At 40.0% G+C, this 17,991-nt stretch overlaps 1 protein-coding gene across 1 annotated transcript in view; it reads left to right on the top strand.

Annotated features, from left to right (window-relative positions):
- The window catches only part of cables1 (Cdk5 and Abl enzyme substrate 1), a 49,201-nt gene extending 39,863 nt beyond the window's left edge, over window positions 1-9,338 (top strand). Inside the window, 4 exon segments of the mRNA XM_036555783.1 lie at window positions 3,873-3,979; window positions 5,988-6,195; window positions 7,630-7,722; window positions 7,724-9,338. Of these exon segments, the coding sequence (XP_036411676.1) occupies window positions 3,873-3,979; window positions 5,988-6,195; window positions 7,630-7,722; window positions 7,724-7,771 (456 nt within the window). The 3' untranslated portion in view covers window positions 7,772-9,338.
- The last annotated feature ends 8,653 nt before the right edge of the window (window positions 9,339-17,991 follow it).

Raw genomic sequence — 17,991 nt, 5'->3', positions numbered from 1 at the left:
CATTATCATGTAATGCCACCTTTGCCACAAATCTGTTTGTGAAATTTCTGCCCTGCTACATCTTCCCCTGTCAACTGTAAGTGCTATTATCGTATAATGAAAGGGTCTAGAAGCAACGGCAGCTCAGCCACAAAGCAGTAGGCAAATTCACAGAGCAGGGCCGTAGCATAAGTGCGTAGCACCTAAAAATCATCTTACAGAGTGAAGCTTGCCTCTGGAAACGGCACAAGAATTGTGCATCGGGAGCTTCGTGAAATTGGTTTTAATGGCCGAGCAGCTGCACGCAAACCAAAGATCACTATGCGCAATGCCAAGTGTTGGCTGGAGTGGTGTAAAGCACGAGGCCACTGGACTCTTCAGCAGTAGAAACGTTCTCTGGAGTGATTAATCATGCTTAACTATCTGATGGACGAATCTGAGCTTTGCCAATGCCAGGAGAACACTGCCTCTCAGAATGCATAGTGCCAACAGTAAAGTTTAGTGGAGGAGGGATAATGGGCTGGGGCTGTTTCACAGGCCCCTTAGTTCCAGTGAAGGGTGATGTTAATGCCACAGCTTACAGAGACATTTTAGACAATTATATGCTTGCAACTTTGTGACAGCAGTTTTAGGGAGACCCTTTCCTGTTTCAGCAAGACTGAGCCCCTGTGCATGAAGTGAGCTCCATAAATACATGGTTTGACAATGTTGGTGTGGAGAAACTCCAGTGGCCTGCACAGATCCCTGTCCTCAACCCGACTGAACACTTTTGGGATGAATTGGAACACCAGCCAGGCCTTCTCATCCAACATCAGTGCCTGACCTCACAAATGCTCTTTTGACTGAACAGGCACAAATTCCCACAGACACTCGCCAAAATCTTGTGGAAAGTCTTCCCAGAAGAGTGGAGGCTGTTATAGCTGCAAAGGGGGGCAACTCCGTATTGATGCCCATGGTTTTGGAATGGGATGTCCAGCATGCTCATTTAGGTGTAATGGTCAGGTGTCCACATACCTTTGGCCATATAGTGTATATAGGCAGTCTTAAAGGCACAGTAACAAAAACAGCCTGTTTGATTAGGATAAAGAGAGCTTGGAAAATGATCATGTTTGAATTTATTTCAAATGGTTTTGTTCCATAAAACCAGGTAAATATTAAAAGTGGACCTCAGAGCAAAATAAAATGTAAGAAAAATTAATATTTTATATTCTTTTTCAAGGCACAGTGTAGCAATATAAACACTACATTAATACTGTGCAGCCCTAGATTGATTCAGCCTTGTGTCCTCTGGCAACAAAATGACCGACTCTTCTCAGGATGTGTCCCTTTCACCCCTTGCGGTCACTTCAAAAGCATGTCTTGTCCGCGTCTGTTTATCCTCACAGACTCTGGCACACTGCGACTTTCCGAAACCCCCAGGTGTCTGCTAATTTAGCATGTAATGTCCTGAGGCCAGCTACCATAGTGCTCCCCTTATTTGATATTTTCAGGCTCGGATTGGGGAATTTGCGTTCCTCTCTGCACATTTTGTCCTTTTATACGAGTTAGTTAGCGTCTGCTTTCTTCTCTTTCGGCGGTGCCTGTTATCACGTTCTCATGTTCCAACGGAAAAGCCTTCTTTATCGTGTTTACATAATAGACTCCCTGTTCATTTCCCATTTCAGCCGTGTTTTTGTTATTGGGCTGCATAGTAGACACGTACTTGAACTCGAACAAAAAAATCCAGGCGAGGTTTTTTTCCTTCCCCTTCCTTCTATTGCTAATGTAATTGTTCATGACAATTTGTATTGTGTTCTCAAAGGACTATTACCAGAGAACCGGAGAGAACAGAATGTTTCTTTGACCATGAATCAGAGCTCAAGACTTTCTCAGTGCAATTATGTGATTTAAAACAAATATCTTTCATCCGATTCACATATATCACATTTTGCCTTGGCATAGACCGATCAGTCATTTTTCCTCTTTTCTTTGCTGTTTTATTATTTATTTTTTAAAGATGTTTTCCTTTTTTATTTGCCTGGTTCCACTGATCCTGTTCCTTGCATCAATAGGTCCTTCTCAAAGCGAATATCTAAAGCCACCAGCTTTTAAAAGCATAGGTTATAATGGGATTTGTTGTTTGTCAAAGCTTTTTTGTTAGGGGTAAGAGCTTGACTGAGATCTGATCTTGTTTGATGGACATTATCGGGATAGGGGAGCCACTGAAGTCTTTCCTTGTACTGATAGAATCTCAACTGAACGATCTTTGACAGTGAAAGTAGAGACCAATGCAGACATTGGCTCTGACAACCAGAGAGCTGATACTAATCTAGCAGCAATGAACAGAAACCGGTTCTCTCACTGTGGAGAAGCCAGGACCATCTTCTTTATTGCAGGTTAAGTTAGCTAGTAGGGATAGACATTTCAGTCAAATTTCATAGTTGAATTTGTGAGACATTCATAGATATTAATATTTCTAATAAAAATAGAAAATTCATAATAACAAAAAAGGCTACAGCCAGACACGTCACACAGACAAAACACAGCCTCCAGAAAAAGGCGTCTTAGTATACTCAGAAAATATTAAACCCAGACCCATAGTAGATGACCTTGAAAAAACACTGAGAAACACTGAGAAAAGCCAGTGCTAATTGTTTTCACCTCATCTAACATTACTAGCCTGGTTTGGTCTAGTCTAGCCCAGCCACACTGTAACTATTTCAACTCGTACCAAATGTGAAAAGCCTGCTAAATGATGCTGAATGTTTATTGTATCAGTCCTACATTAGTAGAGTGTAAATCTTGCTTGCACTTGTTGTTAATCAGTGCTTTTCTGTGGCGTTCCTATGCAAAATAGCTGAACTTTGTACTGTCTGCTTTGAGGTAGCTTTCAGTCTAGGGCTGCGTGATTATGGCACATATCATAATCACGATCACTTTGGTCAGTATTGAGATCACGATTATTTAACATGATTACTCACTGACTTCGAAAACGTACCTTTTTTTTTTAAAAAAAAAAAAGGGCAGTGGTTTTAACAGTTGATTTTCTTGAACTTTCATATAGTTCAACTGAAAAACAAATAAAGCAATGTAAAAAAAAAAAAAACGTATAAAATATATGTGTGTGTGTGTGTGTGTGTATGTATATATTTATATATGCTGTCGGAACAAAATGATAACAGGAGAAGGAAAAAACATACTTTTAATGTAAATCAATAGAACCAGACTTTTGGGCTGTTTCTTTTGGTCTATGAAATTTGCAGAGAATACAGAGGGCCACAAGCATTTTTTAAATTATGTCAAAAACTGAAAAACACAACAATTAATAAACAAGGTTTTGTTTCGACAGCAGCAATACATATAAATTAATAATATAAAAATTTTAAAAAAATAAGATGGCTGCACTTTGACAACCTACTGAAAACCACTAAACATATCTAAAATTAATAAATAAAAATAAATTAGATTAGTCTTGGCTTTTATGGAGGGGTGACAGCACACGGCTGTAAAGAAAAGAGATGTGTTGGATTTTTAACATTAGACAAAATGCGAGCGTCAATGCGAAATGTAGTGTGGTGCAATAATCATTTTGTTTTTATGATCGTTGGAAGCCAAAATCGTAATTGCAAATAAATCTGATTAATTGCCCAGCCTTGCTTCAGACTTCTGCTGTAGACTGTCTGTGCTTCTTTCATTGGACTAAACAGATACGAAGCGTATGACGCAGGCGCTTCACTGCCCTGTGGTGGAGTATAGTTCAGACATCTCAAGGATCTAAAAGAAAAATGCATAACATTACACAGAAACTATAATATTAAAAAGTTTTATTTACTATTCAATATTTTTTTTACTGCCATTACTATTCAAAAGCCTGTAAGTTCTGACTCTACCACCTTTTTTCTGCTTCCATACAGACCACAGTTATCGAGTACGTCAAACCCTCCGACCTCAAGAAGGACATGAACGAGACGTTTAAAGAGAAGTTCCCTCACATTCGCCTGACACTGAGCAAAATTAGAAGGTAAAGTTCTCCAGTTCTCATGAAGCTTGACAGCTATAGTGCATGTTAACCTCTACAACATAAAAAAGAAGCTGAAAATATCCATTGATGTCAACACTGCTCTGCTGGAACATTTAAGTTTGCTAAAAAGCAGTAACCCACGAGAGGCCATGCATTACAGTGATTTTACCAAATCAAGGGGTGGATGTTGGCTCAAAACCCCTCAACTGCAGTAAAATTACTAACTTATTTCTTATTGCTTATTGCTTTTGGACAACAGTGACGGAATACAATGTGTTACAATATTCAAATGTTCAATAAATAAACTAGTGCTGTAGGTGACGCCTCTGCACTCTACGTGGCGGTCAGGGGTTCGATTCCCCATCTAGGCTAGCACATCTTGCTATACCAAAAAATATAAATTTATTTTAATTTATTAATTATAGTAGGTATTGTTCCAAGCAATGTATGCCAACCTTGGTGAAAATACATGTTTTGTTTATTTTCTAAGTGAAAATAAGTGAACTCACTTTTTAATACACAATTAATGTTTATTTGCTGAATTTAACATATTGGGGAGAATCTTAACAATGTGTCCTGTGCAGAAGTTATGGCACATTTAATATTTCATCATTTTTTTCAAGTATGCTAAACTCAGCAAATAAATCAAAATTGTGCATTAATGTTTGCAGAAAAGTGTCATAGAGGAACATGAAATTTGACCAGGGGTGTTTAAACTTTTGCATATGACTGTTCTTCAGCAGTTGGCTATGGTTACCAAGCAAAGATTATTACATGTGTATATCAGTTACTGTACAATGGCTTTGGACACGGCTCAGCTAATCAGCGTTCAACTCTGCGTTCTAAGTCTAATTCACACAGAGCTTATTCAGAACTTTGAGTCTAAACATTAGATACTCAAAGGTGTTGCAGTGCTGAGCTTATCGGCTTGGTTTACTCAACACTAATTATGTAATTGAGATTACATGCAATCCCCAAAGGCACAGTAGACCCCTTTACTCCAGTCCCTGATCAGGATAAGCAGGCCAAAGATTAAACAACAGAAACATCCAGCTGCGCTCTTGAAGATCTGTTTACGAATGCTGAAGGACAAAAATGAGCCGATGTTTTAATCAACCTAATTTTAAGACTTAACACTTTAGTCTGATAAAGCAGCTTCAGTAGGAACACGAATGTACACACGTTTACTGTGGGGTCCAAAAGTCTAAGACCACAAGTGAAAATGCTTCTACTTTTCTTTTCTAATTTTAACAGTTTTTTCATTACAAATCATCACATCTTTGAAATACTTACATGACTTTCCATAAGTTTGTGTAAAAGCCTCTGATGAGCTGGTCAGATCCACTTGAGAGTCGTCTTAACATGAGCTTCAATGGAAGAGATGACTGTTTATTTATTTATTTATTTATCAGAATTTTTTTTTTTTTCTTCATATTTTTCCAAATTTCTTTTTGTTGTTTATTTCAGGATTATTTGAAACAATCCAGGTCTCAGATTTTTTGTAAATTAGTATTTTCTACATTAATAGTTACCAAAGAAATGCCATGAAAAAATGATGCATGCAGTGACCTTCAATGACCTTCATCGGCCATATTAATTACATCTGCTTTATTTTTGAGTAAATAAATGTCTGCAAAAAAAAGTTGGGATTCTAAGCAGAAATGGTTTACAGTGAGTAAAAACAGAAAATGAAAATATATTTCACAGTAAATAACTGGGGGATGGTGGTTGGAGGGGCACCGACACTAAAAAAGAACATTGAAATACTGTTTCCTTTAACCAAAATGAAAAGTTCTTTATCCCTGGTTCTGTGAAAACGAACTGGACTGGAATAACGTTATTAACCAGTTATCCACAGTTTTAAAATAGGTTGATTTTGTGCCTGTTTTTGATTACAATGTGTGAAAAATGTGTTTTTCCTAATCGCTGCTGTTTAGCACTGTATCTGTAGACTAGGCCTGTTCTGAGGCTGTATGGATGAGAATCAGACTGTGGTCTTGTGTTTCAGCCTGAAGAGGGAGATCCGTAAGCTGGCGCAGGAGGAGTGCGGTTATGAGGAGCCCACAGTGGCCATGGCCTTCGTCTACTTCGAGAAGCTGGTGCTGCAGGGCAAGCTCAACAAGCAGAACCGCAAACTCTGCGCCGGTGCCTGCGTCCTCCTGGCAGCCAAGATCGGTGGAGACCTCAAGAAGCATGAGGTCAAGCTTCTGATTGACGTAAGTCTATCATAAGTAGATCATATCAGCGGCTTTCTCAGTGACTTCAGATGCATGACTGTCCGTTGTATTTCTGCACAAGGAGTGATTAAGAATGTTAAACATACACCGATCAGGCATAACATTATGACCACCTCCTTGTTTCTACGCTTATTGTCCATTTTATCAGCTCCACTTACTATATAGGTGCACTTTGTAGTTCTACAGTTACAGACTGTAGTCCATCTGTTTCTCTGCATACTTTGTTAGCCCCCTTTCACCCTGCTCTTCAGTGGTCAAGACCCCCATGGACCCTCACAGAGCAGGTACTATTTGGGTGGTGGATCATTCTCAGCACTGCAGTAACACTGATGTGGTGGTGGTGTGTTAGTGTGTGTTGTGCTGGTACGAGTGGATCAGACACAGCAGTGCTGCTGGAGTTTTTAAACACTGTGTCCACTCACTGTCCACTCTATTAGACACTCCTACCTTGTTGGTCCACCTTGTAGATGTAAAGTCAGAGACGACAGCTCATCTGCTGCTGCACAGTTTGTGTTGGTCATCCTCTAGTCCTTCATCAGTGGTCACAGGACGCTGCCCACAGGACGCTGTTGGCTGGATATTTTTGGTTGGTGGACTATTCTCAGTCCAGCAGTGACACTGAGGTGTTTAAAACTCCAGCAGCACTGCTGTCTGATCCACTCAGACCAGCGCAACACACACTAACACACCACCACCACATCAGTGTTACTGCAGTGCTGAGAATGATCCACCACCCAAATAGTACCTGCTCTGTGAGGGTCCATGGGGTCCTGACCACTGAAGAACAGGGTAAAAGGGGGCTAACAAAGTATGTAGAGAAACAGATGGACTACAGTCTGTAACTGTAGAACTACAAAGTGCACCTATATAGTAAGTGGAGCTGATAAAATGGACAATGAGCGTAGAAACAGAGGGTCATAATGTTATGCCTGATCGGTGTATGTTCACCTATTAACACAATGCATGGTAAAATCACACACTGGCCACATCAGTTAGTTTCAAACAGACTTGCACTATGTTGTTTCTGACACTGTGTGACAGACTGTGATACAGTCTGGAACGTTTATCTGAAGAATCTGGACTTTATTAATACATTTGTTAAGCAGAATTTGATTTTGAACAGCTGATTATTTAATCATATCGTATTATTGGCTATTAGTGGTGCTAGATGGTAGAATAACCAGTGCTAATAGCAGAGGATAAGCTAGTTAAGGTCTCACAGCTACCTGGATGGTTATTCCATACTGCCAGTTTCAACCAGGACGTTTGACTAAACGTATCACTGCTTAAGCTTTCACACATTCTTGATTAAATCTGTACAGTTGCGTGCAACTTTTATGACGTTTGTGGTGTTGCGTTCGATCCCCGAGGGCTGCTGTATAATGAATGAGTCGTGGTATTTTTGCCCTTTAGAAACTGGAGGAGAGGTTTCGGGTGAATCGGCGTGAGCTGATCGCCTTCGAGTTCCCCGTGCTGGTGGCCCTGGAGTTCAACCTGCACCTCCCTGGAGCACGAGGTCATGCCCCACTATAGACGCCTCCTGCAGAACTCCTAGCAGCAGCTTTCCGTCAGGAGAGCCACCCCCTACTCTCCTGATCGACTGTGTCCTTGCGGACCTTCAGCGAGAGAAGCCCTATGCACCTGACCAACATCTTCAGCCCAGAGGTGTTGGAGAAAAGACACTTTCTCGTTTTTCAGAGAGCTTTCTTCAGCCAAAGTGGACGTTCGTTTCTACCACGCTAAGAACTTTGTTTCTCAAGATGTTGAATATTGTTTCCGTGTTTTGTTTTGTTTTTTTGTTTTTTTCCTGCTCTGAGTTATGAAGCAGGTCCAAGCATAATGGGCTTAAGAGACTTTAAAAAAACGACTGTTTTGTTTGTATCCAAATTTCTGAAGTCATTTCCAGAACATTCATCCAAGCATTTTGGCCTGATTGATTGTGGATTTTGTCCCCTTTTTTAATTGGTTTTATTTTTCAAACTCATTTCATTCCCTTCCTTTTAGCCAAATCTGAATCTGTTTCTCCATCCATTTGCATGCTTCATAGCCTTAAAACCAACCTGTGAACGGATTGAAATGCTCATGGGTGTGACTGTGACTGTTGCTCAGTTGTTAAAAGGACCTCATTCTCATACACTAAAAGTGCACTTTCCTGGTCTTGGGAACTGCAGAAATGTAGGGTATCTGCAGGGTCTCTAGATGGAGATAATGTCATCTCATTTCTTTCACTAAAACTCATTTAACCAGCATTCCCTGTATTAGCATCTTTGCAACCACCAGGCCTGATTTTGATGGAAGTGATGGGAAGGGGTTTATACAGCTGTGCATCAACATACTCCTGTTCCTTTTATACTTGTGATTTTTTTTTCCCTTTTTTTCTTGGTTTGTTTTCCGATGATTTAGTGGCATGACGAGCTGCAGTTGCGGTTACTGTCCCTGTGCTCTATGTTAGAGTGGATTTTTGGATTTTTAGCACGTTTCTAGTGCTACGCTGGAGATGGAACACAACGCTATGGAAATTCGCGCCACAGAAAACCAACGCTAAGGATGTAGTGCATTCATATGTAGCTACAGTCCTGACTGTACTGAAGACACTTAAAGCAGTATTAAGAGATGGTCCAGTCTTTGATACTGAATTTCATTTCCTTTGGGCCATTTTTTAAAAAAAATCATTTTCTCTTTGGCATGAATCAAACATCATAGATCTTTTTGTTATTGGAAACATCAGATTTCCTAATGATTGATCTTTTTTTATTTGATTTCACTGTGTATCAGTGTGGAAACCATGAAAACACATTGTACTTTTTCCAAAAATATTGTGTTACTATGCATTTATCAAAAATCAGCTACATTTAAATAGCAGAGCAAATTTCCAAGAAGAAGACTTTATGGATTTGGGAAAACGAAGGAAAATGAAACTTCTTTCGTTAAAAGTTAAGTGGAAATGCAGAATGATTTGTATTATGGAAATAAAGTTATTGTAAACATGATTTGACTTGCACTTTAGGCTTCGTTGACAGGCAGATTGAATCTCCACAACAAACTGATGATGCATTTGTAAGATATATACACTTCTGTAAATATGCTGCTTTGCTTGTTAAATAAAAAAAAGGAAAATTGTTTATTTTGGTTGTTTTAAACTTTTCAACTCCTTGAGACCACCGGTGGTTTCAAAACGCACTTTGTCATATTCTTCATAACTGTCATATTTCATGAGCTACATTCAAAATGTGGGGGTCGTATGAGAGCTGGAACTGTCTTCTTTCCAGTCAAATAGATGGGTGATGTAAGTTTAAACCCTTATAATAAAAGAAGCTGAACTCACAACTTTTTTTTGTACTGAAAGTCGACCCATTTTACCACAAATCTGGGCTATAAACTATAAACAGATGGCGTCTCTTCAGTGATCTGCTCTGTAAAAAATATTTTTATAAAAAACACAAAGAGCATCTAAGATTTTTGGCTTTCAGCAGTAAATTGTAAGCATATAGCAATATGTGTATGATGATAAAACACGTTCTGTTAATTTGAGGGGAGCTTTTACAAAAAATAACTAAAATAAACATTTACATTTATTTGGGCATAAGTAAATTCAGATGGAAAAACAAAATATACCCTGGAGAGTAAGAGGTTAACTTTATATGTTAGTGTAACACAAGCAGTTTGAGAATCATATTTTGTATGCAAGAATAAAAATAATGTTAAAGGAATGGTGCTAAAACAATAATTAACAATATACAGAGCAGTAAAATTGTCTCAATAAATGACTAAGATAAATATATAAAAATACAGGCCCTCTAGCAGCCTGGGGGCCCTAAGCAACTGCGTACACCATTTATATTAAGAAACGGGTGTGTATGTGGGTGGAGCTTGTAGAGATATTTAGTTATGTTTAATTACATATAAGTTTCTTGAAGGAGAGTCGTTAGGCTAAAACTGCCTCCGCAGGCCTACGCCACTGACGTGACTGATTAGGTTTGAAAATATCCATCCTACCCAGAGGTCACACCTTACGGTACATGCTGCATCAATTTTCTTCCATTACCAGGGTGTTGTGGCTATTATCCACTTAATTTATGGTCATTAGTGAGCACTTTGTATAGTTAATCATTTATATGAAATGGGTGGAAAAACAATAGGCCTACGCTTTGTGATCCCACTACCCTGATTTTCTAAGAAATTAGTTCATTTGGGCTAAAAAAGGCATTTCTGTTTGGAGGCCATGCACAACAAACATGCTAAAATATGAATAACTGCACAAGGTGTTTGTGAAATGCATAATAAATAAATGATGGAGAGGTACATGCAGGGTGTGGTGAGGCAAAATAGACTGCAAAGAAACCTTTTTTTTTGGTCTTTTGTTTGGATTTACCACTATTTTACTATCAAAATTACATATATAACTCAGAAGACAGGTGTAGGTTCACTGGTGGTTTTGGATGGTAAATAAAATGATTATATTTGTGTTGTAGTCATCGTGACCCCTGGTTCTTATCACCACAACTGCAAAGAAAATCCAGGTCTGCAAGTTTCTTTACAATTAACCGTTTCACATCAAACCACTCTGAATGACTATTTACGTTTCAACGACTGAATTATGTAGAATTCCCCTTTAATAAAGTGGGATTAGCCACCCCTGGTACTGGACGATGACTAAACAATACTGGGCTGCCACGAAAACAGGTTTAGAAATAATCAGTTTTTTTGAACAAATTAAAGCAAACACATTCACGCAATTATCTAATCAGCCAATCATGTGGCAGCAGTGCAAGAATTGGAGAAAAATGTGATCTTAATAATTTTGAGCATGGCATGATTGTTGGTGCCAGACAGGCTGGTTTGAGTATTTTTTGTAACTGCTAAACTCCTGGGATTTCAACATACAGCAGTCCCTAGAGTTACTCAGAATGGTGCAATAAAGATAAAATATCCAGTGAGCGGCAATTCTACAGACAGAAACACCTTTTTGATGAGAGAGGTCAGTGGAGAATGGCCAGACTAGTTTGAGCTGACAGACAATTGTGGTGAGCAGAAAAGCATCTCAGAATGCACAACATATAGCTTGAGGCGGATGGGCTACAACAGCAGAAGACCACGAGACCTCAAGTTGCACTTCTATCAGAAAAACAGAAAGCTGAGGCTGCAGTGGGCAACACTTCACTAAAACTGGACCGTTAAAGACTGGAAAAGCGCAGCCTGGTCTGATGAATCTCAATTTCAGCTGAGGCTCACAGATGGTAGGGTCAGAATTTGGCACCAACAGCATGAATCAACAGACCCAAACTGGCTTGTGTCAACAGTCCAGGCTGGTGGAGGTGGTGTAATGGTGTGGGGAATGTTTTCTTGGCATACTTTGGGCCTGTTAGTACCAATCTTTGTTTGAATGTCACAGCCTATTTGAGTATTGTTGCTGACCATGTGCATCCCCTCATGACCACAATTTACCATCTTCTAATGGCTACTTTCAGCATGTTAATGCACCTTCTCACCAAGCAGAAGTCGTCTCAAACTGGTTTTATGAACGTCAATGAGTTCAGTGCTCTTCAGTGGCTTTCCCAGTCACTGGATCTGAATCCAATAGAAAACCTATAGAAAGAGTACCTGAAAAATCGGCATGATGCAATCATGTCAAATATGAACCAGAATCTCAAAGAAAAGTTTCCGACATCTTGTGGAATCCATGCAGAATAACTGAAGAATTGAGGCTGTTTTGAGAGCAAAGAGAACCCCGTAGTACAGTGTTCCTAATGAAGTGCTCGGCGAGCGTATGTAAACTGTTTTTTTTTCTTTAAAAAAAGAAAAAAACAAGTTAATCATTCACTTCATTATCTAAAATTATATGAATATATATAAACAATAATTAGCTCTTGAACTGAAGCTGCTGTCTTAACTGGGAAAACACTGTACTGTCTAATTGCTCTCTGGACATTTCATGAAGGTCAACTATCCCAACATGTCAAGCAATGCCCCAAAACAGGTAAGTCATCATATAAACTTTTTGCTCCTCAAAATATCATTTCTAGATGAACAGTCATTAACATTTAGTTACAGTGGCGCAAAGGAAACCTGCTAAATGTTGTATGGGGACCCAAATCCTGGCAAAGTATAAACTGACTGCACCTTCACCTCAGAACACAATGTAATTACAGTGGCTGGACTGAGCACGCTTGTTAATCATTGCTAAAGCCAGTGCAGTCTAAACGACCTCACTGCCATTTAGCAGTCCAAATAAAACATTCTGTACATCAACATCAGCTTAGTCATAGCTGCAGTATCACGCTATTGTCCAGAACTCAACAAAAGTCAGACTAGAAACAAGATAGCCGCGTAAATGGGATCTGCCAGAAACAGCCAAAACATGGAGCAGACACAAAGAACATGTTGCAATCCGGCTCTGATGCAATCGAGAGGCCTGACCAGTTGCAGTGTAAACACAGTCCACGGTCAGGCCAGTCTCGTGCAGCGATCAAAACAAACGCACACACTCACACGGTGTGCACGCTGGCTTAAACCCTCCACATTGACTCCCTAATTCCCCCCATAAAAGGGCCCTATTGACCAAGTATGTGTGGCCTTTCCTGAGCTCCGGCCACATCACTGACCCTTATTGTGGGCAAATATGTGTATGCCGTCAGGGCGGGTGAGTGGCTCTCTCCCTCCGCTTCCTATTATGAAAAGGGGTAGGAATTTTGGCTGAGGTGGCGATTTGCCCCCTTGCCTCCCTTGCTTTAGGGAACTGGACGGTTCAGCCCGCCTCCCGTACAGGTCAGATTGTAAACAGAGTTTCTAACAGAAGGTAGCTAGCTGCAACCTTGCTGTTTTAGCCACACTAGCTAACTCATGAGAGAGTCCATAGTTGTTTATTGTTTTCCTGGTTCAAAATTTTTCTAATAGTTATTACAGTTCTGGTTCCAAAATCTGATTTGGCTAAGCCACGTTTAAAGCCATAGTGAATTGTACTATGTTCCAGGGGCTATGGGGAGATCTGGGGGGGCCTAGGAAGTCTCACTTGGAAGCCAGCCCCCCCTCCCCGACTTCTGAGTGCTCAAAAGAAATAAAGCTTTCCGATACCAATGAAAATATTCGAATAGTACAAAATAAACTCAAAGGTCCTGAATTACTGTATCCTTGTGCATTTATTTCCACCTTTAAATAAATGAAAAAATTACTGTCAAAGCGCTTATCGCCAATTTTCGTCAGACACTATCATCATGGCAAAGTTTACAAGACTTCATGCCGTAATTTGTTGTGCAACATGGCAGTTTTAAATCAATTCTGAAATTTGGCATGGAGCAATGCTTTTTTTCAACACCAATACGCAAACACATTATACTGCTCCACTACTTCTGCAGACTGTAAACTTAGCTGAGCTGTACTAGTTCCTAGTGAAGACTACTTCCTAGCTCTCTGTAGTAGGTATGTAGCTTACGTTGGCTAGCCTAAGTAGCACAGCTATAAAGTTGACTATAGTAAAGAAAAAAACAATCACCCCAGACCTCTACGCTTAGTGCTGTAAAAGGTAGAACTATGGTTAATTGACCTTTACCCTTTATAGTGTGCTGTCAGCTGTTATAGTGACTAGGCAGTTAAATACTAAGTCAGTAATCGTGTCATTTATGAGGTCAGGCACTGATCTTGGACAAGAAGGCCTGGCTCACAATCATTCTATCCCAAAGGTGTTCAGTGTTGCTGAGGTCAGGACTTTGTGCAGGCCACTGGAGCACCTACTCGCCAAAATCATTGAACCATCTCTTTATGGATCTTGCTTTGTACACAGGGGTCTTCCCCAAACTGTTGCCTCAAAGTTGAAAGCATATAATTTTCTAAAATGTCTCTATATGCTGTAGCATTAACATCACGCTTCACTGGAACTGAGGGGCCCAAACCCTGAAAAACAGCCCCAGACCATTATCCCTCCTCTACCAAACTTTGCTGCTGGCACTATGCATTCAGGTAGGTAGTGTTCTCCTGGCATCGACCGTACCCAGATTCATCCATCAGACTGCCAGAAGGTTAAGCATCATTCATCACTTTAGAGAACACATTTCCACTGCTACAGAGTCCAGTGGTGGTGCGCTTTACACCACTGCCGCTCGGCACTCTGCGTAGTGATCTTATGCCTCTGTGCAGCTGCTCAGCCATTGAAACCCATTTCTAGAAGCTTCTAATGCACAGCTCTTGTACTGATGTTGATTCCAGAGGCAGTTTGAAACTCATTCGGTGGCTCCACTTTACGAGTTTGCATGGTCTATAGCTGGTTGAGCTGTCGTTGCTCCTAGAAACTTTTACAAACTCATTTGCGATCCTATGACAGCGCTACATATAAAGTCACTGAGCTCTTCGGTACGTTTATGTTTACCTATGGAGATTGCATTGCTATGTACTTGATCTTACAGACCTGTTAGCAATGGGTGCGGCTAAAACACCTGGAGTCCAAATACTTTTGGCTATACAATGAAGCTGGCTAGTTAGTTAGTTGATGGTTGCCAGCTTTACTATGGATTTCTATAGCAGCCCCTACCCAACTCGTAAACATGTTTTCTGGCTATGCAACTGGTTTATACTCACAGATAACTGCCTTACAGTTGAATTCTGAATTAATATGCCTCTGTGCTGTTCATGGAATAATCTCTGACTGTTATGTTGTTTTCATGTAAACAAATGTGGGACCAAGGAATCAGCCAGTGGTGTACATGAAGTAGCCCAACAGCGTAGTAAACATATCATAGGAAAGAATGATTTTTTTTAGGGGCTGTCAAGTTGTTTCCTTTACAACTAGAACTAGGCTGACTAGCTCTGCAGGTAGCTACCATGCTACTATTCAGGCCGATTATTCAGTTATTAGGCCTATTATTTATTAAGAGGTATTTAGAAACTTATACTGATTAGTTTCATAGTAGTTACTGAATGATCTGTAGATTATGTCGTTTAGGTAGTGAGGACGTGAAGCACAGGCTCACATATGGGCCCTTATAGTTTAACAGGCTTACATAAAACTGCATTTGCTGATGGCTTATTTTGTCATTCACATTCATAAAAGTCACCAGAGTTGAAGTCGCAGAGTCTCCAATTTTACTCCTCACCTCAAGTTTGGAAAATCTCTGAGGTCTTAGCAAATATGCTGTTTGGTGCTGTCTAAACACGTCTAATCCCTAAGAGGCAGCACTTTTGCAAGAAGGTAGTTATTTAGTTTGAGCTGGGATTTTGTATGAAGGTAAAATTTGGTTTAATACAAGTTTCCAAGGCAACAGCGCTGGAAACATCAGACCGAATACTCAGTAAATGCACTGCCTGTTGAAAATAAAGTTAGAAACAAGAGTAAATAACTTTTTTTCGCAGTTGAGTGAGCAAACATAATTGTGGTCCGTAAAGGCTGCCTTCAGAAATGACCACGTGGAGGCAGTTCGGAGGCAGTAATCTGTAAAACATAGGACTGGGATATGATCTGATATTTTACCGTCTACCAAGACAGCATTGTTTTGCCATTTCAGACACACCCAAGCAAGAAGGCCTACGTGAAATGTGCCACAGAGGCCAGTGCGAAGCTGCTGGGTTTGAATGAAGTCACCCTGGGGAAAGCGGCACAGATGGGCGACTGAATCTGATCCTGGTGCTCCCGCACCCGAGATGGCTATCTAATGCCTGAGGCTCCGCTCCTAGTCCCGTTTCACTGTCAGATGACCCCCTTAACCTCAAAAGGGTGACGCAGAAGGGGACACGTAAGGCCCAGCCACCTTACTTATTCATGGTCCTGTGAAATCGATTGGCCTTTGCATTATGGGTGCTTAATTAGGTTCAGTTCAATCTGAAAGGCATAAATGCTGCATGTGTTCGTGCCTTAATGCGATGGCTGTGCCAAAAATCTAATTTACACCCATTTTTCCCTTATTTCGCATCAGCCCAGACACATTGGTGTCAGAAGTTTCTTTAATTTTCATTAGTTAAGATGCTAATGAAAGAAGATTAGCACTGAGCAAACTGCATGTCCAAATCACCACCCCTTGCTCCAAACCATCTCAAGTTGTTCAGAGACTTACTTATGTGGTTTCTGACATGGTATTAGACTGTTATCTAAAAAAAAATGGACAAATGTTTACACAAAATTCAGGCTTTGAACAGCTGCTGCTTGTTTTTAGCTATGCAACATTCTTCTGTCCATTTTTATAGATTACAGCATATCATACAGTGTCAGAAATCACATAAGCAAGTCTATTAGAGATAACTTAACACCTCAACACAGTTCAAGTCCAATGTATGATGGTTTAGGAGTGCAGTTAGCACAATGCTATTTGGTGCAGTAAGCTTCCATTATTTGTTAGCTACATTAGCTTTACAGCTCCAGCACAAAGCTAAGGAAGGAAACTTCAGGCACCAATTGTGTCTTGGCTGATCAACTACATTTAGAGTAAAGGCCCAGTCACATTAACACTCGCCAGAAATTTTGTGAGCAAAAATGAAAATAATTTTACTGGATTTTAACTTGATGAGCGGTTTCATGACTTTCAGGACAAACACATATCATGCACAAAACTTCAACTTTGGTGAATTGTAACATGCCAATTTGTGTCTTTAACCAATATAGTGCATCTGCTTTGACTGTCTTGACCTTGAAGGGGTGACCCTTATAGCACTGAAGATTCAAAAATGGAGGAAATGCTTATTTAACCAGTGTAAGTAAAATCCTTTTAACATTATTTCCTCACTGACTGTTAATAAACATAGGAAAAGAGACTGTATGATACACAGTCAAAAGACTGTATTATTATCTTTACTTTTGTCATTTTGACTGTTTATGGTGGGCAAGTTAGCCAGCTTAAGCTAACTGCGATGATAGCTCTTTGGCTAACCACAGCTGCACACAAGCAGAGACAGTATGAACGAGGAGACAGGTCACTGGTTAAAGTATGAATGGAAAAGCCCATAACACTCAACATGGCATCCATTTATGGAGAAAGTCCTGCCCTTCCATGAAAAGAGCTAATCACCTTGCCGGTTACACCACTATCTCCCCCACGTTTTGGAGATCTACGCATGCGCGCTAGACAAAACAAGCTAAAAATCACAGTTTGTTATTGAGCCAAATGCTACAAATATTTATGAGGGTTTGTCTGATTTTATCAGTGATTTTAAATATGTTTTTGAAACTAATTTGACCTTCATTTTTGAGTATTTTGGTGATAGGAGTCTGGTCTTGTATGACTGGAAATAACTGCCCCGCAGCAATACAAAGATGGCCGCCAACAGGCCTTCCTATATGGACCCAATTTTTGCCAACCAGTTAACTACACTTTGCGCTACAGATAAGTGTGTAGTACCATGCTGTGCTGTGGCGAGTATGTAGTTAATATGTAGATAATATGTAGTTATCTGCTATAATGTTCACTGTTGTGTTTTTACTGTTTATAGTAAGTGAGTTAGCTTGCTTGCTACCTTTAGCAAAATAGACCCGCCTTGGCCAAGCCCATTTCACAAGACAACATGAACTGCAAATGGGGGAAAACTATATATCATTAACTATTAAATCAAATTCCAGATTTTAAAAAGCAGCAGTTATTGAATTATCAGCAGCGCACTGCAAAAGGCACAAGTGCAGTGAAGCGTCTGAAATATTAGACACTTCACCCCCACCCAAACTCAAACACCTGTTTTTGCAGGCCAGCAACCTGATCATTATTCTCATGACTATTTAGGACACTGCAGGATTACTGTTCCGCACATGCAGAGGAAGGACACTGGTTAACAAACTCATAGCATGAAAGCACTAAAGGTGCTGCT

This window comes from Colossoma macropomum, unplaced genomic scaffold (genome assembly GCF_904425465.1).
Source record: "Colossoma macropomum unplaced genomic scaffold, Colossoma_macropomum, whole genome shotgun sequence".
Classification (NCBI taxonomy): domain Eukaryota; kingdom Metazoa; phylum Chordata; class Actinopteri; order Characiformes; family Serrasalmidae; genus Colossoma; species Colossoma macropomum.
This window is presented reverse-complemented; position numbering and strand designations above follow the sequence as displayed.